General features: G+C 43.2%; 1 protein-coding gene across 1 annotated transcript in view; it reads left to right on the forward strand.

The window, feature by feature from the left end:
* The window catches only part of NMRK1 (nicotinamide riboside kinase 1), a 71,761-nt gene extending 60,645 nt beyond the window's left edge, over window positions 1-11,116 (forward strand). The window contains exons 9-11 of the mRNA XM_082260620.1: window positions 411-517; window positions 1,395-1,463; window positions 10,841-11,116. Coding sequence (XP_082116746.1) covers window positions 411-517; window positions 1,395-1,463; window positions 10,841-10,860 — 196 coding nt within the window. The 3' untranslated portion in view covers window positions 10,861-11,116. The remainder of the gene's footprint in view (window positions 1-410; window positions 518-1,394; window positions 1,464-10,840) is intronic.
* The last annotated feature ends 11,268 nt before the right edge of the window (window positions 11,117-22,384 follow it).

Here is a 22,384-nt window from a genome sequence, read left to right on the forward strand (position 1 = left end):
CGTGAATGAAAACTCACCAGCTACAAATGCCTTCATGGTCGTCAAACCAGCTCCAACGGTTAATCAACTCCAAGGTAGATGTCAGGGCCCCCCAACCCCTTTATACTGATCTTGACTTGGGGTAGCAGTGATGTCACTTCCATGGTCATTTCACAGTGCTCGGGTCTAGAGATTAGTTGCTAGGGCTGAGCTCTCTCACAGAGTAGCAGGTCATTACTGTCGGAGGGTCTTTGCAAGAGACTCTGTCACTTTGCCCTAGAAGACCATGGTGGTTGGTAAAAATGGGCAAGTGTTGGTTGGCTTTGTCTATGTTCTTACTGACACAAGTTTGTTTTTCTCACTAATTTATTCAATTTATGCCATCACTTTCCTCTTCTGCAAAAATAACAGATAAACTGTTCCTTACACAGTTCACGGGTTTATCAGCCTCCAGATCCCCCAGGATATTTTGATGGTTATGTGTGGCCTATGTACCTAAAGCACAAGAAAGAAATGGACAAAGTTCAAAGGGATATAGGTACTTAGTAGTTGTTTTAAGAGAATGTTTGTACAATATCAATCTCTCGTGTAAAAATAATATACTTTTTCATTTGTTTTTTTTACCCTCCCAATAATAAAAATATATATATATATATATTTTTTTTTAAAGTGCACGCAATGCAAAAATAGTTTTTATAGTTTTGGATAGTGCATGTTAGAACTCCTTTCAGGCTTTTATGTCTGTCTTTGTCCTAGGACAGTGATGGGGAACCTTGGCACCCCAGATATTTTGGAACTGCATTTCCCATGATGCTCCACTACACTGCAGAGTGCATGAACATCATGGGAAATGTAGTTCCAAAACATATGGGTGCCAAGGTTCCCCATCACTGTCTTAGGGAGATACGCCCTATTTGTCATAGTATCTAGAACCTGGACTGTTACCGGAACCAAGGGAGGGAAAATTAAAACATTAGAATAGAATAGATGGAAAGGCTGAAGGGTTATTCCAGTCTTTGGGAAGACTTCTTCCCACTTCCCGATGTATATAGTATATGCAACAGGAAGTGTAGGTAAAAAAATATGAAACCTGTTTTAACCATTCTGTAATCTAAAGCTAAAAAAAAATGAAATCTTTTGTTTCCTTTATGCTAGTATACTTCCTCCCTTCGCAGATCATTGGCTGGACTGTGTAGTTCACTTCCAGAATCTCTTGACTTGCTACGTAAAAATACACATTTTAATACCTCTGCAGCACAAAAAAAAAAAGAAAACAGAACTAACCTTGATAATAAGCTGTAACACACTACTAAATCTGAGTTTCACTTTCTCACTGTTCACATATTTTGAGAAAAAATGTGTCAGATTTAGCAGCATCATTTATTCTGCATTTTTATTGTATTTTTCTGTATTAGTTTTTGTAGATGGTACCAAGCCTCAAGAAGAGATTCTATGTTTTGTTTATAATGATATAAATCGAGCTGGTGAGTCCACATTGTTACCCCGTTCCTCTTCTACTTTTGTTTTGATGGTATTTTTCAGCTTTCAGTGCTCTCACATTTTGAATGACAGTGACAATATTCAGTCATGCAACATTGTACCAATATGAAATTTTGGTCCTTTTTTCACACAAATAGGGCTTTCTTTTGGTGGTATTTATTCATCATTGGTTGTTTTTTTTTTTTTGCACTATAAATGAAAAAAGACCAAAAAGTTTGTAAATAAAAAGCTATTTTCTTTGTTTAGGTTTTAAAATTTAGCAAATTTAGTCATTTTTCTTCATAAATTTTGGCCAAAAGTTACAGTGCCTTGCGAAAGTATTCGGCCCCCTTGAACTTTGCGACCTTTTACCACATTTCAGGCTTCAAACATAAAGATATAAAACTAATTTTTTGTGAAGAATCAACAACAAGTGGGACACAATCATGAAGTGGAACGAAATTTATTGGATATTTCAAACTTTTTTAACAAATAAAAAAAACTGAAAAATTGGGCGTGCAAAATTATTCAGCCCCCAAAGTTAATACTTTGTAGCGCCACCTTTTGCTGCGATTACAGCTGTAAGTCTCTTGGGGTATGTCTCTATCAGTTTTGCACATCGAGAGACTGAAATTTTTGCCCATTCCTCCTTGCAAAACAGCTCGAGCTCAGTGAGGTTGCATGGAGAGCGTTTGTGAACAGCAGTTTTCAGTTCTTTCCACAGATTCTCTATTGGATTCAGGTCTGGACTTTGACTTGGCCATTCTAACACCTGGATATGTTTATTTGTAAACCATTCCATTGTAGATTTTGCTTTATGTTTTGGATCATTGTCTTGTTGGAAGACAAATCTCCGTCCCAGTCTCAGGTCTTTTGCAGATTCTATCAGGTTTTCTTCCAGAATGGTCCTGTATTTGGCTCCATCCATCTTCCCATCAATTTTAACCATCTTCCCTCTCCCTGCTGAAGAAAAGGAGGCCCAAACCATGATGCTGCCACCACCATGTTTGACAGTGGGGATGGTGTGTTCAGGGTGATGAGCTGTGTTGCTTTTACGCCAAACATAACATTTTGCCTTGTTGCCAAAAAGTTTGATTTTGGTTTCATCTGACCAGAGCACCTTCTTCCACATGTTTGGTGTGTCTCCCAGGTGGCTTGTGGCAAACTTTAAACAACACTTTTTATGGATATCTTTAAGAAATGGCTTTCTTCTTGCCACTCTTCCATAAAGGCCAGATTTGTGCAGTATATGATTGATTGTTGTCCTATGGACAGAGTCTCCCACCTCAGCTGTAGATCTCTGCAGTTCATCCAGAGTGATCATGGACCTCTTGGCTGCATCTCTGATCAGTCTTCTCCTTGTATGAGCTGAAAGTTTAGAGGGACGTCCAGGTCTTCGTAGATTTGCAGTGGTCTGATACTCCTTCCATTTCAATATTATCGCTTGCACAGTGCTCCTTGGGATGTTTAAAGCTTGGGAAATCTTTTTGTATCCAAATCCAGCTTTAAACTTCTCCACAACAGTATCTCGGACCTGCCTGGTGTGTTCCTTGTTCTTCATGATGCTCTTTGCGCTTTAAACGGACCTCTGAGACTATCACAGTGCAGGTGCATTTATACGGAGACTTGATTACACACAGGTGGATTCTATTTATCATCATTAGTCATTTAGGTCAACATTGGATCATTCAGAGATCCTCACTGAACTTCTGGAGAGAGTTCGCTGCACTGAAAGTAAAGGGGCTGAATAATTTTGCACGCCCAATTTTTCAGTTCTTTATTTGTTAAAAAAGTTTGAAATATCCGATACATTTCGTTCCACTTCATGATTGTGTCCCACTTGTTGTTGATTCTTCACAAAAAATTACAGTTTTATATCTTTATGTTGGAAGCCTGAAATGTGGAAAAAGGTTGAAAAGTTCAAGGGGGCCGAATACTTTTGCAAGGCACTGTATACGGCTACATATCTTTGGTAAACATAACCCAAATAAGTATATATTATTTGGTCTTTGTGAAGGTTATAGAGTCTACAAGCTATGGGGCTAATCATTGATAATTGATCACACCTGATGTACTGCCGGCCTATCTCATTTCTTGAGACTTAAGCCCCGTACACACGCTTCGAAAATTGGCAGGGAATTTTCGGCCAACGTCCGATCTGACGATTTTTCGGCTTGTTAGTATGATGCTTCCGACAACCGACTCAGACTTTTCAGGCAAAAAACATCTGGTGTGCAGGCTATAAAATTTTTGTCCGACGTCAAAACACGGCCGATTTTCGTGCAGTCAGTACAGATTTCGACCGGGAAAAATCTGATGAGCAAGACTGGGCATGCTCAGAGAAGAAAGAACACAAAGAAAGCAATCCAACACATGACATCACTTCTGAAGCAGATTTTTGTTGGGCGAGAAAATTCGTGTGCAGTTTAGGCACATTCCAACCAACAAAACACCACTCTGGACAAAAGTCGGACGATCGGTCGGCCGATAATCGTTGCATGTGTACGGGGCTTTAGGCTGGCCATACATTATACAATTTTCTGTACAATTTTCATTAGATTTACCTTCAACTAATTAGTACAAAGACCAGCCTAATAGGATACAATTGAAAGTGTTGTTTAGTTTTGACCTTCTATGGTTTTTGGTAAACCTAACAGAAAATTGTACTAGAAAATTGAACATGTATGGCCAGCTTAATAAGCCAGGAAAGTACAAATACCCCCCAAATGACATTCCAGACATTCCAAGGTATTTAGTAAGAGGCATGGTGAGTTTTTCTTGTCATTTTTTCCCCACAATTCTTTGCAAAATGAAGATTTTTTTTTTCACAAAATTGTAATATTACCAAGTTATTTCTCCCACACTGTATAGGCATACTTGCAACTACACCCTAAAATACATTCTGCTACTCCTCCTGGGTATGGCGATACCACATGTATGAGACTTTTACACATCCTGGTTATATACAGAGGCCCAACATACAAGTAGCACCATCAGGTATTCTAGGAGCATAAATTACACATATAGTTTCCTGACAACCTATCACACTTTTGAATGCCCTGGAGCACCAGGACAATGGAAACGCCCACAAAATGACCCCATTTTGGAAAGCAAGCACCCCAACACATGATCTAGGAGGCATAATGAGTCTTTTGAACATAGCATTTTTTTCCACAAGTTTTTGAAAAATGTGGAAAGAAAATAAAAACGCATTTTTTTTACACAAAGTTTTCCATTTATAAGATATTATAAGCATGTACATAGCAAAAATGACAGCTCAAAATACAAAATCTGCTACTCCTCCTGAGTATGGCGATACCACATATGTGAAACTTTTACACAGCCTGGCCACATACAGATGCCCAACATTCAGGGAGCATCGTCATTTCCTGAATACCCTTGACATTTCTGTGAGGCACTGTAGGGCACTGATAAGCACTGTAGTGGCACTGATGTGGCATGGATGAGCACTGATGTGGCATGGATGAGCACTAACGTGGAATGGATGTGGCACAGATGAGCACTGAGGTGGCATGGCTGAGCACTGACGTGGCATGGCTGAGCACTGATGTGTCATGGATGAGCACTGACGTGGCATGGGTGAGCACTGATGTGGCATGAATGTGGTACGGATGAGCAGTGACGTGGCATGGATGTGGCACAGATGATCACTGATGTGGCACGGATGAGCATGGATGTGGCACGGATGAGCATTAATGTGGCATGGATGTGGCTTGGATGTAGCACAGATTAGCACTGATGTGACATGGATGTGGCAAGGATGATCACTGATGTGGCATGGATGAGCACTGATGTGGCATGGGTGAGTCACGGATGAGCACTGAGATGGCATGGGTGGGCACAGGTGAGGCATGGATGTGGCACAGATGGGGATAAATGAGGCATGATTGAGGCATGGATAGACATAATTGAGGCACAGATGAGGCATGGATGGACATGATTGAGGCATGAATGGGCATGATTGAGGCATGACTGAGGCACAATTAAAGGCATGACTGAGGCACGGTTGGCAAGTGGTTAATGATGGTTATGGTAAACAGGAAAAATAGAGAGGGTGATTCCCCTAAGGTGGGCTCAGACAGCAATAAAGACCCAACAAACATTCTAATCCCTCTCCACTCTATCCTAAACTTAAAACCGAGTTCCAGGCAAAAAGACATCTCGGTCTCAAACAATTGAACACCCCCTCCTCGTTTTTGTATATATTTTTTTTTTTTATCTTTATGGTACATTTTTTGCATTTTTTCTTCAGGACTTTTGTCCTATGTTGCGGCGAGGTACATCACTTCCACGGTTGCATCGGGCCCTCCTCCTTCTCCCCACTGCCTTCTGGAACCTGTTTGTGTCCCAGAAGACGACAGGACCATTCAGAAAGCACCACACGCATGCATATTAGGAAACCCGCTGTGTGCCATTTCCCTTACTTGCAATGCCAGCGTTGCACCTGAAGCCGATGAACCGATCGGCTTGGGGTGCCGACATTGCAGGATCCCTGGACAGGCAAGTGTCCTTTTATTAAAAGTCAGCAGCTACAGTATTTGTAGCTGCTGACTTTCAATTTTTTCCCCAGGCTGGAACTCCCCTAAAAAAAAAAAAAAGTTTGCCTTTAGTTATGCTTTCACATCAGTCATGTCTCTGGTTTATTGAACAAACCTCACTGTATCAGAGTTTGTCTGGTAAAAACAGCACATTTCAACATGCTGTTTCCTTCCCTGTTTTATCTGCTTTTCCTCACTGACTCGTTTTCTTCAGCTACTTCCTTTAGTCCTCAGTTTTGCTAGTTCAGCAGCATGCTAGTTCATTTCTGCTGTTGTTTTCAATAATTCTGTATTTACAACATTGCAGGTCCTGGAACACATCTAGGGTACAGTCCAAATGTTTCTATTTTATAAAAAAAAATGGACCACTGGAAATTAAGTGTAAATTTTACATCGACCTTCTTGTATCACAGAACATTTTGTATTTAATGTAGAACTTTAGGCAACACTTTTTTTATTCATTTTGGATAGAGTAAGGGAGGTATAACCCCTGTCAGTTTTGTTTGCCATCTGTGTCCCATTGGGGAGATTTCTCTTCACTTCCTGTCAAAACAGGAAGTCCCTGCAAATGAAGGAAATCCATTGGGCCCCTCAGCTCACTAGAAGAATTTTCACTCTACTACTTTTCTGGGGACAACCCAAAATGTGGGATCCCTCACCACACTATCCAAAACAAACAAAAATACCTTTAGTTCTACTTTAATATCAATCTATTTGAGAAAAAAAGTAAGGTTGTATTTACCAGAGTTCAGTTGATGTATGGCTGCCGTTTCTAGGAAAGATGCTACTCCTGCTTGCATTTCTAAATAGTAGCAAATCTCAAGTTTGTGAAAGCCCCCTGATATTAGGGTTTGATTTATATGATTCGTACATAGTATAGGCTCGTAGCTGACAGACACGTCCTAGATCTGGCACTCTTTCACTCACAACTTTACAAGGCTTGTCCTGATTGGTGAATTAGGAAGTTCACAAATGAGTGTCAGTTCTACAGTGAATGGGATGAGGATGAGGTGAAGGCAGTTAGCAAATATTAAAATGAACATGCAGGATAAAAATCTGACAGCTGTCAATGTATTTAACAGTGTTTCCATACATATGACAAAATGTGTATCAGGAAGAAAATGGGGGAAATTGACTACAGGCACATAAAGTCTGGTGCAGCAGTGCATAGTAACCAATCAGCTTTTAACTTAAGCTTGTTCAATTAAAGTGATCGTAAAGTCTCGTTTTTTTTTTTTTTTTTAATAAATAACAAACATGGTATACTTACCTCTTCTGTGCAGTTGATTTTGCCCAGAGCAGCCTGGATCCTCCTCTTCTCGGGTCCCTTGTTGCTGCTCCTAGCCCCTCCCTCCTGGTGAGTGCCCCCACAGCAAGCAGCTTGCTGTGGGGGCACCTGAGCCGAGCTGCAGCTCCCTGTGTCTATTCAGACACGTAGCTGCGGTCCGGCCCTGCCCCCTCTCTCTCCTGATTGGCTAACTGACTTTGACAGCCGTGGGAGCAAATGACGCCATGGTGTCCCAGCCAATCAGGAGGGAAAGTCCCAGACGGCCGAGGAACTTGTGGACATTGCTGGACAGAGAAGGACCTCAGGTAAGTATTAGAGGGTGCTGGGGCAGTTGCTACACCCAGAATTTTTTTTATCCTAATGCAAAGAATGCATTAAGATAAAAAAAACCTTCTGACTTTACAACCCCTTTAAGCTTTGACAATAAAACCTGGAAGCTGATTGGTTACTATGCACAGATGCACCAGTCTGTGTGCACAGATTTTAGTATATCTCCCCCAATGTGTACATCACACACAGTGTACTTAGAATGGGACATTGGTCACAAAAAAAAGTTGCTTATATAAAAATTCAGGTAAACTGGGGGCGTTTGAGTTATTATATGCATAGCAATGTGGAAAGCTTGAACATCCCAGGACAAAACAATTGAAACAAAAGTAAAAACAACCTCCAAACATTGTGCATAAAGACACTAAGCCTCGGTTCACACTAGGGCGACCTGTGAGGCGACCTGGTCGCCTCACAGGTCGCCGCAGGTCGCCTCCCATAGGGAAGCTGCGGACCCGTTCTAATAGGAGCGACACAAGTCGCTCCGACCTAGAAAAAGGGTCCGGAGCTTCTTTGGGGCGACCAGGAGGCGACCGCCATAGACTTCAATGTTATGAAGTCCGTGGCGGCCGCTCCGAGGTCGCGGCGCGCTGCTCGCACCGTGATCTCGGAGGTCGCCCTGGGAAGTAGCGTTGCGGTAGTGTGAACCGGCGCTAATAGGGTTTAATTAAAAGGCACTACCACAAGATATGAGAAAGTGTGCCAGGAGCAATTCCACATCTCTAGCATAGCAGGGACATGTGGGTGTCCAATCTATTTAGGCGCACTTGGTTTCTTTACCACCTTGCCAGGAGTTTAACTAATTCCTGCCTGGCTGCCATTTTGCTATGAGAAAGTGCGCCAGGGGCCATTCCACATCTCTAGCATAAAGAAACATGCGGGTGTCCCATCTATTTAGGCGCACTTGGTTTCTATACCACCTTGCCAGAAGTTTAACTACTTCCTGCCTGGCCATCATTTTGCTGTTAATGGTTTATTTGTTCTGACTGACATCAGATAACGTCCTTCAGAACAAGCGGCTCGTGTGCGTCCCGGGGGCGATCATTGGTGTGGTGTGTCCTTCGTTTACACTGCATCTCCGATCACAGTAAAGAGCCTATGATGCAGGCTCTTTACCATGTGATCAGCTGTGTCCAACAGCACGTGAGTAGAGGAGAGCCGATAAGTGGCTTTCCTCACAGGGGGGGTCTGCACTAATAATCAGTGCAATGATGATCAGTGCAGCTCCATCAGCGATGCCTGCCAGTGCCCACCATTGATGACCATCAGTGCAGCCTATTAGTCCCCATCAGTGATGGGGAAAAGTTACTTATTTACAAAACAACAGAAACAAAGAAATTCAATATTTTTGGTCTATTTTCATTTGTTTAGCAAAAAATAAAAAGCTCTATCGGTCTCAGAAAAATTATAAAAATGTTGTTTGGGTACAGCATTGCATGAGTGCACAATTGTCATTCAAAGTGTGACAGCGCTTTAAGCTAAAAATTGGCCTGTGCAGGAGGGGGGGGGGGGGGGTAGGGGGGGAAGTGCCCTGTATTGTGGTTAAAATGTATTTCAGTGATGTTGGCATTAATGGAAGAGATATGAGTTAGGAGAAGAATCTTGCATCACTGTTCATCAGAGAGGGTATGTGACAGTGAGCCAAGCAGTTGGGAGGGCTTACATGTACAGCCACTAGGAGCACTTTAGCAGTGAGGTATCATGAGATGGACCAGATGTGGGGAAGAAGATTTGCTTCAAGAGACTAGGAGTGTCTAGGTTTTGCAACAGTTTTGGAAAGCTCTGGACTCACCTCTCCGATTTTTATTTTTTTCGATATAAACAAAAAAAGAGCTACAATTCTGAACAAAAAAAACAATATTTTTCACTTTCTGCTATATAACTTTCCCAATAAAAAAAAATGTAAAAATCAAATTTTTTCATCATCGTAGGCCAATTTATATTCTGCTACATATTTTTGGTAAAAAAAATCTGAATAAGCGTATTTTGATTGGTTTGCGCAAAAGTTACCGTGTCTACAAACTAGGGGAAAGATATATGTCATTTTTATTGGGGGTTTTTTTTGCTAGTAATGGCGGCGATCTGTGATTTTTAGCGGGACTGTGACGTTGTGGCGGACAGATCGGACCCCTTACTGACATTTTTGACACTTTTGGGGGGACCAGTGATATTACTACAGTAATCAGTGCTAAAAATATGCACTGTTACTGTAATAATGACACTGGCAGGGAAGGGGTTAACCCAGGGGCGATTAACGGGTTAAATGTGAGCCTAGGGGAGTGTTTTCTAACTGTTGGGGGGGGGGTTGGGGTTGTGAAATCAACACTGAGACCTGTGATCCTAAATAGAAGGAACATAGAAGCTCTGTGTTGATTCCTGAGAGAACAACGGTCTGCTGTGTTTACAACAGCAGACCGCCGTTCTCTCTTCATGGAGAGCAATCGCAGGTGCCCGGCAGCAATCGCGGCTGCTGGCCCCCGTGGATCAGCTTTCCTGGGTGCGCCCCCAGGATCGCTCCCGCGATCCGCTGTACAGGGAACCTGCCGACCTGCCGCCGTAGAACAAGCGGTTAATGGACAGGTATCAACCGTTCCTTGTTGTCTGTCATGTCCATAATGCCTCACATATCGGATACCTTTATTCAATAAAGTCTGTCTATCGCCTTTGATGCTGGAGTGCTGTCAATACTCTCCCTGTGTGTAATGGACAGGTATACCTCCTTACCTGTGTCAGTAATCTAGAGTTTCCGATAGCTACCATCACTTCAAAATGGCATGAGACAACAGTGCTTTGAAAAACTTAAACCGGCCATCCAAGGATCGAAATTCAGCCGATTAAGCACCTTGGCTGATTTATCCCGCTTGATCAGCCAGCTATAGCCAGCAGTGCTGATCAGTGTATTCTGACAGCGGGGCAGTCCCCCCACTGCCAGCATACAGTAGTTCACTGGGGAGGATTCCCCCATCCATATGAAGTGTGTGGATGTGGGATTCAAGTCCGGTCAGTCGACCCACTGGTTGAATGAAAAAAAAAAAAGACTCCTTTATGGGCTGCCATAGTCTTTGGGATAGGCCACCAAGCATACAGTATATATATTGATTACTTTTCTGCACTTTTTTGACTTTTGTATGTATACTGTGTGTTCACAGACATGTCATTGCTAGTTTTGTTAAATTATTTATTCAATATTTATTGTATTTTTTTGCAGCTCAGCAACTTACATCTTAATAAAGAGATGGAAGATGCAAATTTCAACAACGGCACACAAAAAAAAGGTTTAATATAGTACAGTGTTATCAGGTCTTGGTTGAACTTACAACAGACTATAACAATAGTACAAAACAATCGATTTACCAGTGTGATGTTTTTGCATGACTTAGAGCCGGTTAACGCTATAGCGTTGTGAGACATCGCATGTGATTCGTACCGCACTGCTATGCAAATCACATGCGATGTCTGTGCGATGCGAATTCAGGAATACATATTGTATGGCTGAATTAGCATCGCATTCGGAACAAAGTTGTGCAGGACCCTTTTTTTGGTCCACACCAGAATCAGATCACATGGGTGCTCTGATCTGGGGGTGTCGTTAACTTTGTATTAACACTCCCAGCAGTTTGCATATGGCAGTGTGAACTGCCTGCGAGGCGGGTGCGATGTAGGAACCCACAGTGGATTCGCAGGGTTCCCGCAAATCACCAATGTGAACTGAGCCTTAGGCCTCATGCACACAGGATATTTTGCAAACTCTCCTAGAAACTTTTCCTTCTGTCAGCAGTGTTTTTGCAAATAAAAAAAAAGAAATCCTGAAGCTTGTAAAAGTGTCTAAAGCTTTTGCAAGCTTTTAGGGGCATTTATTGTTCTTGCAAATATGTACTATTTAAAAATACAACATGTATTTGGAGCACAGGTCACCGTTCTCCATAACTATAAAGATAAAACCTGTGGGGCCCTTATGCAAATTCTCACTGTTTGCATGGCTTTGTATATTAAGTAGTTAATGCATACTGTATTGAAATGAAATTGTGACATTGACTGTGTACATGTCATCACTGTAAAACTGAAACACAGTATTTATTGTGGATTTGTGATTTAATTTGGGTTTTTTTGTGGCAACATCCTCCACCTTAAAGTGCTATTAAAACCCAAAATAATAATGTAACATATTGCAGTTTACCAATTCTTAGGTGCAGTGGCTGCATTAGTTTTCCTTTTTTATTTCACCTGGTGATCCATCCAGTAAAACCCCTCCTGTCCTACAGTGTCTCCACTCTGGATAAAGTAGTAAAGCAGACAACCTTGGACAGCAGCATTGTCAGTGCGGGAGGTGGGGAGTGCTAGACTAGCCGATTTATGGCACTTTTCCACTGCAAGTACCGGCTCGGTTCTACTCGGCCCTGCTTGGCCCGGTTTGCTTTTCCACTGCTGGTACCGCATGGTACGGTGTTGGAAGGGTTCAGTACGGTATAGGTTTGCTTTTCCACTAAAGTAGTACTAAAGTTAAGTGGGTGGGATAACAACGGAGTGGGTGGGATTCTCTGACCAATCAGTGGCTAGTAGTGACTGCATGCAAAGGATTGTGGGATATGGTACCAGTTTGGTACCTGTTGGAACCACAATCGAGTAGGTACTGTTTTTTCAGAGCCGTACCGTACCATTCGGTTCCATGCAGTGGAAAAGCGCCGCCGTACCGTACCGAACCGTTCCGACGCTATACCATGCGGTACCAGCAGTGGAAAAGCACAAAAGCGTGCCGAACCGTTCGGTTCCATGCAGTGGAAAAGCGCCATTAGATGGACTTGACTAACCTTCCTTTCACACATACTGTCCGTTCAGTTCATCAGTTCAGTCACATCAAAATGTATCAGTTTTTCATCCATTTTTCATCAGTTTTTCATCCGTTTTTTTTTACATCCACTACCAATGCAAAAACGGATGAAAAACAGACCGTTTGTCTGTTTTACATCCGTTTTTCGTCCGATCCGTTTTTTTTGAAGGATGAAAAATAGGACATTCATCCGTTCAAAAAACAGACATTGACAGAAGCGGATGAAAATGGATGTTAACAGATGATCATCTGTTGTCATCCGTTTTTACATAGAGATGCATTTATGTCCGTTTTTCATCCGTCAACAGATGGATGAAAAACAGACAAACGGACCTATGTGTGAAAGGGGCATAACACATTGAAGCTGAACTCCAGCTAACACTTTATAAGCAGTTACAGCAGTTTGTTCCTTTTGGGATAAAGGTTTTACAAAAATATCTAAAAACTGACCATTGTAATTGACTGGTTGTCTCAAACCTCTTAGGGCTCTTTCACACGGTCCGCCTCCGTAGGCGGATGACAGCTCCATCTCCGCTTGCAGTGCGGAGAGGGAGGTGTCACAGCTCCCGCTGCTCTCTATGGGGGAGCAATAAAAGATTTATGCAACAAACACCAGTTTGATACCTTCATCCTTTTTCTAGTTGGACCATTGTAAACGGCATATAAGTCCTGTAGTTGCATCCACCCTACTCCTCAGCCCCAGAAGTTTTGTGGGATGCATTGGTAGTTTCTTCACTAAAAGGAGTAATCTGTATTATATCCAATAATGGACCCTATTATAAAATGTTGTATTGTAAATTTCATATAACATAGGCAGAATACTTACACAGCCAGGTTGTATCCTTATTTAGATACCTGGGAGTTGTGATCCAGTTGCCTTTATCCTCGTACATTAGCAATAACTTGTGCCCTCTGCTGACTCAGCTGCACTTACAAACAAAGCAGTGGATGGATCTGCCTTTGGTCCTCATGGGAAGGGCCAATGTCATCACGAGGATTTACCTCCCTAAACTTCTTTATGTTATGGCCAACTCACCATGTAAAATTCCCAAATCAATTTTTAAACATATTGGCACAATCTACACAGAATTCCTGTAGAGTGGCCATTCATCCAGAGTGGTAATGGAGACACTGTGACTCCCTGCCTGGCTGGCGGGACTGGCATTCCCTAACTTTTACCTATACTACTTGGCATCCCAGTTGGTTCCCATTCATGATTGGCTGCACCCAGATTCGGCCAATGCCTGTACTACTACAGAGAGGGTTATTGCCTCCTCTATAGGGGGCGCACTCCGGAGCTTACGAGTATGTCACTGCTAAATACATCCTTATCCCTGTTTCAATATGTAGTAGCTACAATTTCCAAAGACTCATGGTCCACACCCCCAATAGTCCATTATGGTTTAATCCCAATCTCAGAGAGTTATATGTGTTGCCTGACCCACAGTGGTGGTACTCTAGGGGAGTTAAATACCTGTGTCACCTATATACCTCACAAGGGTTCAAATCCTTTCACCAGATGCGCGCGGACTTTGATTTACCCTGCATATATCTCTTCTATTATTATCAACTTAGACATGCAATGCGTGCGCAGTTTGGTTTATTGGAGAACCCTATTCAGATCCCTCCCATGGAGAAAATGCTGAGACACCCTGACCCTACTAGGCTTATTTCTACGTATTATGCTACTCTTATTGCTGATTCTAACTCTAGATTCCAAACTGCGCAGGATAAAATGGGTAGATATGGATATACTCCTTACAGAATCAGACTGGTCTGAATTCAGTGATACATATGGTACTTCAGTGATATCCTCTAGAGATCGCATTATACAACTTAAACGTTTCCACCATTCACATCTCACTCCTGCTAGACTTTTTAAGATAGGATTATTTCAGTCGGACGAGTGTTTTAGGGGTTGCGGTCGGGATTCTGACTTTCTCCATTGCTTCTGGACGTGTCCTTTAGACCAGGAGTTCTGGAGAGATATAAACTCCTTCATTTCATCTGCACTGGCCCTGCCAAACATTGTGAACCCTAAAAACTGTCTGCTGGGTATCTTTGGAGATCTGGCCATCCCTTCTAGTGCTAAGAGACTGCTCCGTATTCTTTACTTTTATGCAAATAATTCCCTACTATTATCATGGAAGGGATCGATATAATTAACAAGATCTCTGTGGTTAAAACTGGTCAATCACTCACTTCCACTGTATAAGCTTACCTTTGAGAATAGGAAAAGAAATAAAACATTTCAGAAAATATGGGATCGGTGAATTGCCTGTCCTCTGACCCTTACTCCTGTATTGCCACGAGTATAAAAATTTGTTTATACATCACTACCTATACGTCACACTTTGACAAATGGCATCCTTGCTTATGGTGAGACTGTAGGCGAAGTTGTGTACATTCTATGTAATCACTGACTGTAAACTGCACATAGGATAACCTTGCAGGGGAGAGAAATTGTTTATTGATGGGGTTGTTTTTTTATTTTTTTTGAGTGTTGTTGTTTGTTTGTACATTGCACACTGCGTTGTGCTAGTGTTGTGTAATCTGTTTTATAAAATTAATTAACCTATCTTAAAAAAAAAAAGAATACTTACACAGCCGTATAATGTAAATGAGTCTTCAAATAAGTGGTGTTGCTACAGATTCAATAAGCTGTTATGAAGAGGGGACCCACAGACAAAGTGGGGTTTCCTTGGGGGATACTCCAACGAACAGAAGATGCAATAAAGACTTCACTACATTGAACCAAAGTTGGACAAAACATTTGAGTTGTCATGCAATAATACACAGAATGTCAGCTGTACTTTATATATACAGTGTAACAAAATTGTACTTTGTAAGTTTCATTTACTTTTTAATAAAGTTCCCTTGATTAAACTATGTGGTAAAACTATTTGCTTTTTTACACAAATCTGGACACTTTTTGTATTATAAAACACTACTACAACTATAGATGTTAGAGTTTGTACTGTCTGCCCTTATGTTGTAAAGCACTGTGCATACTGTTGGTGCTAAATAAATCCTGTATTATAATAATAATACACATAAGTATGAGGGTTGCTTCACTAGTGGTAAGAAATGGTATTTTTTTAGGTATAGAATTTACAGATTTAAGTGACAGGGTATAAACAAACAAATTCTGACCTATGAAGAGCAATAGAAAGAAATGTCCCACGCTATGGGAAAAATCATTTAAAATGCATCAAGCTGCTGCCCCTATCACAACTATCACGGTTGGTGAAGTCTGTAAGGTTTGTTATGGGAAGAAATAGGTGTGGTGCTGCTTGTTGAATGTGTGCTTTAATGGTGTGTGTAACCCAATTTTTTTTTGCCAAATACATACAGGAATATATGCTAAAATATATAAATCTAAAAATATATAATAAAGTGACTGCTATATTAGGACATTTTTTTTTTAATAAAGTGACGTGCTGAAAACCTAACGAAATCAAAATCAGTCCATAAAAAAATCATCCAAAATTATTAGTGAGTCCATAAAGTGACATGTGCCTTTAAGAGATCCATATCCAGTGACAATAGAACCTTATAGAGGTCATTGGTGGTGTCCACTCGTGCTCCCCCTTTTCTACCTCACTCACCAGAGATTCTCCCCTGTTTAGGTGCAAGCCAGCATTCACAGCACTGTGTGGCTGTACAGAATCTCCAGATGTATTCCACCTCTCCAGCTAGTTTGTATGCCTTGAGATCCCTCACAATAGGTAGGTAAAAACAGGAACATCAATGAGTGTAGGTACAGAATGCCAGTTGGAACGGGCTACTGGGACTGCCAGGTGGAATATGACAGGAGCCCCCGAGTGGAGGAAAATGCCGGCCGAAGTCCTTCCGGAAGCAGGTGGGGCGCAGTGTGGGACACAGCCAGGAGCAGGATGATGCGGGCAGGGCTCAGGACCAGAATGCAACGCGTTTCGGACCATGCGCTGTACCACATAGTGGCATGCGCGCTCCCTGTTCAAGCCAATTACGACCACTGTGACTACAGGGCACATCTCTTCTGCTCTCCTGTTGCCATAAACACCTAGTCATTGCCAGGCTAGGGCAATGTTTGCAATTTCAACTGGAGTCTTAACAGGGTGGTTTTAAGTTTTCTGTTTCAATATGTTTATCAGTTTTCAAGGAGAATAAAGAGAAAAGGGGCTGAATAGCCCCTTTTATTTATGGGGTAGTGGCAGGTAAGGTCAGTATAGGCAAGCAATAGGCAGAGTTTAGTTGTTAGGCAGATTCTGAGCCTGTCAGCTAGCACTTTAAGCTGATTGGTCATTAAAATTCATAAGTTAGATGTCCAAGTATCTAGGGAGAATAAGCCCCTTACTTGTTTCAGCCTGTTCTTTCCCGCCGGAGATACAGGCTGATGATTGGCTCAAGGGTTCTCAGCGGACCTATTTAATGGGTCCCCTCACGGACGAGACGTCACTTCGCCTGTCAAGAAAGAAGAGAGAAGATAGCCCAGCGGTTCCCGGTCTAGGAGGCGGAAGACATCGGCCCAGCGGTTCCTGTCAGAAGAGAGAAGCAAGAAAGCCCCGCTGTTCCTATTACCTGGGAGAAGATGAGCCTCCTTCGTCGGCTGATCGAGCGCGCCGGAGAAGATGGCGGTGAAGACTGGCTTCGGAGATGTTTGGAGTTGACGCTTGTCGCGGAACCTGGAGGACCGGCGGACAGAGATCGGGCGGGAGCGTCATCTCAGGCGGCCACCGGAAGAGACGGAGGACGCGGACCGGGTGACGCGGTTGTCGCGGGCGGAAGAACGTCATCGCCGGTGACTCCGGAGGAAGGCGACGTCACGGAGAGGGGGGTACTCAGGCGCGTCACCCCCGGAAGAGCCGGTTCCGAGGTCGGACCGGCGAAGAGGCGGCGCACTCCGCGCCATCGCTTCTCCCCTCCGGCGGATGCCAGACGTGCCGGGAGGGGCGGAGGAGAATCACCGCGGAGAAGAACGGGGAGAAGACCTGCTCCAGGAACCGGAGCGAGGGCCCAAGCATCGGGTGCGAGGGTGTCCGGCCAGGCGAGGAGCTCGGAGCCGGCGGGGACAGCTGAGGAGCATTTCCTGGATTTTGTGTCAGCCCCTGATTTTACCACACAGCCCCCCGGGATGCCACAAATGGGGGCGGAACACACACAGGGAAGTGCTGTCATTCAGGACAGCACTTCTCAGCCAGCCATTTCTTGTCTATTGCAAACTTTTTTAAGGGATTTTAAATCCATTGTTGATGCTAGCCCTGCCATGTCTAGCAATATTGTGGCTAATCAGCCTGCCCCTTCTCCAAGAGATGTGTGGGTGCCTCCTACGGACAGCTTGGAGGTTAACCCTCATAGGCCTCAGAGTGTGCACTCCGAGGTGTCTCATTCATATCTATTGGCAAGATCCCAGAATTTACCTGAAACTGCGTTGAGAGAAGCACTTACATGTGAAGTCTCTCCTTTAGTTTTTCACCTATCTGAGGCTGTTAAGGAAAGGATCTGGCAGGGTAATTTTATAGATGTTTTATCTCTTCTACCTTCAGCCAGGGATTTTGTCTCTAAAGGTGATAAGAAGGACGAGGATGAGAGGAGGCGTCCTATTTCCAAGTCCTTTAACAACTGGTTGCAGGGCTTTTTTATATTTTCTTCTGTTATGTGTGAAAGATTCCCTGCTAAGAGCATAGGGCTTTTTCAACATGCAGATATCATCCTGGAAGCATACAAGAATTTCGGTGGCACTTCATGGTTCCAGTATGATGTGGCTTTTCGCCAGAAGTTGGCAGTACAGCCATCCATGAAGTGGGGGGTTAAGGATGTCAGCCTTTGGCTGGACCTTTTTCTCCCGCAAAGGTCAATTTTCTCCAGACAGCCTTTTCCCAATCAGCAACCCCAGCCCCTTGCCACAGGTTTTCAATTTCGAAAGGGCGTATGCTTCAACTATAACGAGTCCGTCTGTAAGTGGCCGGGTTCGTGCAAGTATAGACACGAATGCGCCTTTTGCTCTGGGTCTCACCCCATTGCAAAATGCTTCAAGAGGCAAGGGAGTCAGCCCACGGGTGTTGTGCAGAAAAGCAATAACCCCGGTGAGGCTCACCGCCATGCTTCCTTGGCTTCAGCGGTACCCAGACAGGGCGAAGGCCACCCTCCTAACTGAGGGCTTTAGGGATGGTTTCCCTCTGCCCAAGTTTTCCGGGCAGGGTTGTAAAATGGTTGAGAATCTGAAGTCTGTTCATAGCCTGGAATCAGTAGTGGCTGAAAAGGTGAGTAAGGAGCTTGAATTGGGCAGATTTGCTGGCCCTTTTTGGTCCCCCCCCTTTTGTGATTTTAGGGTCTCTCCGTTGGGCATTGTCCAAAAGAAGGAGCCTAATACTTATAGACTTATCCATCATTTATCGTTTCCTTTCGGGGATTCTCTGAATGATGAGATAAGTGAGGATTTAGCTACGGTTCAGTATTCCTCCTTTGATGATGCCTTGGTTAAATTGCGGAGTCTTGGGAGGGGGGTTTTGATGGCCAAGACAGACATCAAATCGGCTTTTCGTTTGCTACCAGTACACCCGGATGCGTTCAATTCCCTGGGATTTTTCTTTTTACGTAAGTTTTATTTTGATAGGTGCCTTCCTATGGGATGCTCACTATCATGTTTTTATTTTGAATGTTTTGCCACTTTTTTGGAATGGGTCGTTTCTGTCTCTTGTGATTCGACCAATGTAGTCCACTATTTGGACGATTTTTTGTTTTTGGGAAGAGCTGGGTCTACAGACTGTTTGCGCTTGCTGAATGTTTTTTTCCAGATGTGCGAGCAGTTTGGGATCCCATTGGCTCATGAGAAGACGGCTTGGCCGTCTACCTGCGTTCAATTTTTAGGCATTACAATTGATTCTGAAAGCATGGAGTTTAGGCTTCCCCAGGAGAAAGTTTCAAAGCTTAAGGTATGTTTATTGAGTTTGATCCGCAGACGAAAGGTACGTTTGAAAGAAATGCAGTCTTTGCTTGGTTTACTGGCATTTGCTTCCAGGGTTATCCCCTTGGGTAAGCTATTTTCCAGGAAACTGTATGTGGCGATTGCAGGTCTGAAATCCCCTAATTCTCATGTTAGGTTAACTCAGGAGATTAGGGAGGATATGTTGGTGTGGTTTCAATTTTTGACGGATTTTAACGGCAAAAGTGTTTGGCAGGAAGAATTTGTCCTGGACAAAGATTTTTGTCTTTTTACTGATTCAGCGGGTTCGGTTGGCTTTGCTGCCATTTGGCGCACGCGTTGGTGCGCAGATCGCTGGTGTCAGAGATGGATTCAATTGGGTTTCACATGCAACAGTGTTTTACTTGAGCTTTTTCCTATCGTGGTGGCCTTGGAGTAATGGGGCCAACACTTTCGGAATAGGCGACTAATGGTTAGAACTGATAACAGGGGGGTTATGTTTGCAATTAATTGTTTATCTTCTAAATCCCCCCCTGTTATAGCTTTATTACGTTATTTGGTATCTAAATGCTTGTCGCTGAACGTATGCATAAAGGCGACTTTCTTCCCGGGCAGAGATAATGTATTGGCGGATGCTTTGTCTCGCTTGCAGATGGAGCGCTTTTTTACGTTGTTCCCGGAAGCGGACGAGCTGAGCTGTCATTACCCGAGCCATCTGTGGAGCATAGTTTAGATTTGGTCGCGAGGAATGTTTTACATTCTTTAGCTCCGTCGACCATGGCGGGATATCAATCAGCGTGGTCGCTATGGGTGTCACACCTTCAGTTGTTGGGTATATCACCAAACCAGTTTTCGGAGCACTTGGTGCTATCCTTTTTGAATTCTTTATTTCATAAAAAATATGCGTGGTCACACGTTAACAAAATTTTAGCCGGCGTGTCCTTTTTTGTTAAGCTAAGGAATTTTCCTTCTTGCTCTTCCTTTTTTATGGTGCGTCAAGCTTTGAAAGGCTATCGTAAAGCCACTTTTCTACCGGATTCTAGGAGACCTATAACTATCCCAATTTTGACTAGGCTATGTAAGGTTGCGTTTTCTGTTTGCTATTCTTATTACGAGTCGGTCCTTTTTAAGGCGGCTTTTTCGTTGATGTTTTTCGCGGCACTGAGAATTTCTGAGCTGGTGCCTTCGGGGAGAACGCTTAATTCTGGTCTTTTTCTTTCGGACGTGGTTTTTTCGGACAGAAGTTGTAGCATTTTAATACGTTTCTCTAAAACAGATCAGCTGGGTGTGGGGAAACGTGTTCATTTACATATGTTTCGGGAATCGGCGGTATGTCCGGTTCGCTTAATGAATGAATTTTTGTCCATACGGTTGGCCGGTTCCGTATTTCTGTTCACCCACCAGGATGGTAGGCCATTGACTGGCTATCAGTTTACCGCAGTTTTTAAGAAATGTCTTGTGAGGTTGGGACTGGACAAAGAAAGGTTGACTTCTCATTCTTTTCGAATCGGTGCCGCTACTGAAGCTGCAAGATTGGGTCTGGATGATCAGTTGGATAAAAAGTTGGGTAGATGGAAGTCTGATGTTTTTCAGTCATATATCCGCCCTGACACTGTCTGTTAATATTTTAGGACGCAGCTTGAACATATGGATCATCGGACACTCGTTTGTGCACTGGGCTCGTGCACGAGCCAGAAGAAGACCATATGGGGAAAATCTTGGCCTGAATCCCAATTACTACAATGTGCAGTGGTTTAGTAAGAGAGGGATGCTGTGGTCAGTATTTCGTCTCGAGGTATTTCGGCTTTTGCAGTTTCTTTCCCCCCCCCCCCGGATGTGCTGGTGGTGCATCTCGGGCGGAATGATGTCGGTAGGGCCAGAACTCTTGACTTAATTTTTGCGATTCAGGATGACTTACAAATATTGAAATTGTCTTACCCTTTTATGACCGTGGTTTTTTCGGAAGTCATCCCTAGACTCGCATGGTTCAAACATTGTTATTTGAAACCACTTGAAAAAATTCGTAAACGGGTCAACAGAGCTTTAGAAAAGCTGCTGCGTGTCGCGGGCATTTTGCCATTTAGGCACAGGGAATTAGAGGGTGGTACTAGAGGTTTATATAGGTTCGATGACACCCATTTATCAGACATAGGACTTGATACTTTTAATGCTAATTTGGGAACTTGCATTGAGGAGGCCGCGTGTTGGGGTTGTGCCAGGCGGGCGTGAGCCACCTGCCTGATGGATGAGTTTTTGATGTATTTATTTCTGCTAATGGCAACCTGGGTCGTGGTGACCGGGTTGTTTTATCCTGATGTTTATTAAAGTTTAAAAGATTTATCGATCTTTAATGTGTTAAATAATAAACGGCCGCGGCCTCTTTTATTCCAAACTTTAATAGAGTCTGATGGTGTCTTATTTAAATAGTTTTAGTGTTAAATTAAGGAAATCCTGCCTACTGCCCCATAAAGAGAAAAGGGGCTGAATAGCCCCTTTTATTTATGGGGTAGTGGCAGGTAAGGTCAGTATAGGCAAGCAATAGGCAGAGTTTAGTTGTTAGGCAGATTCTGAGCCTGTCAGCTAGCACTTTAAGCTGATTGGTCATTAAAATTCATAAGTTAGATGTCCGAGTATCTAGCGAGAATAAGCCCCTTACTTGTTTCAGCCGGTTCTTTCCCGCCGGAGATACAGGCTGATGATTGGCTCAAGGGTTCTCAGCGGACCTATTTAATGGGTCCCCTCACGGACGAGACGTCACTTCGCCTGTCAAGAAAGAAGAGAGAAGATAGCCCAGCGGTTCCCCGACCACCCCCCCCCCCCCCTTGTTTGTCGCGGTCAGTTTATTATTTTAGGTCACCTTTGCTCATTGCAAAGGGGGACGTTTGTGTTTAAAGCGGAGTTCCACCCTGGATTTGTTTTTTTTTTTTTTTAATACCCCCGGGACAGTCAGGTCTAGTGCATTCCACAATGGCTAGCCTCTGATCTGTCCCGGGTTGCACTTACCTGCAAGACGAAAT

The sequence above is a fragment of the Pelophylax lessonae genome, assembly GCF_965119305.1.
Source record: "Pelophylax lessonae genome assembly, chromosome: 1".
Lineage (NCBI taxonomy): Eukaryota > Metazoa > Chordata > Amphibia > Anura > Ranidae > Pelophylax > Pelophylax lessonae.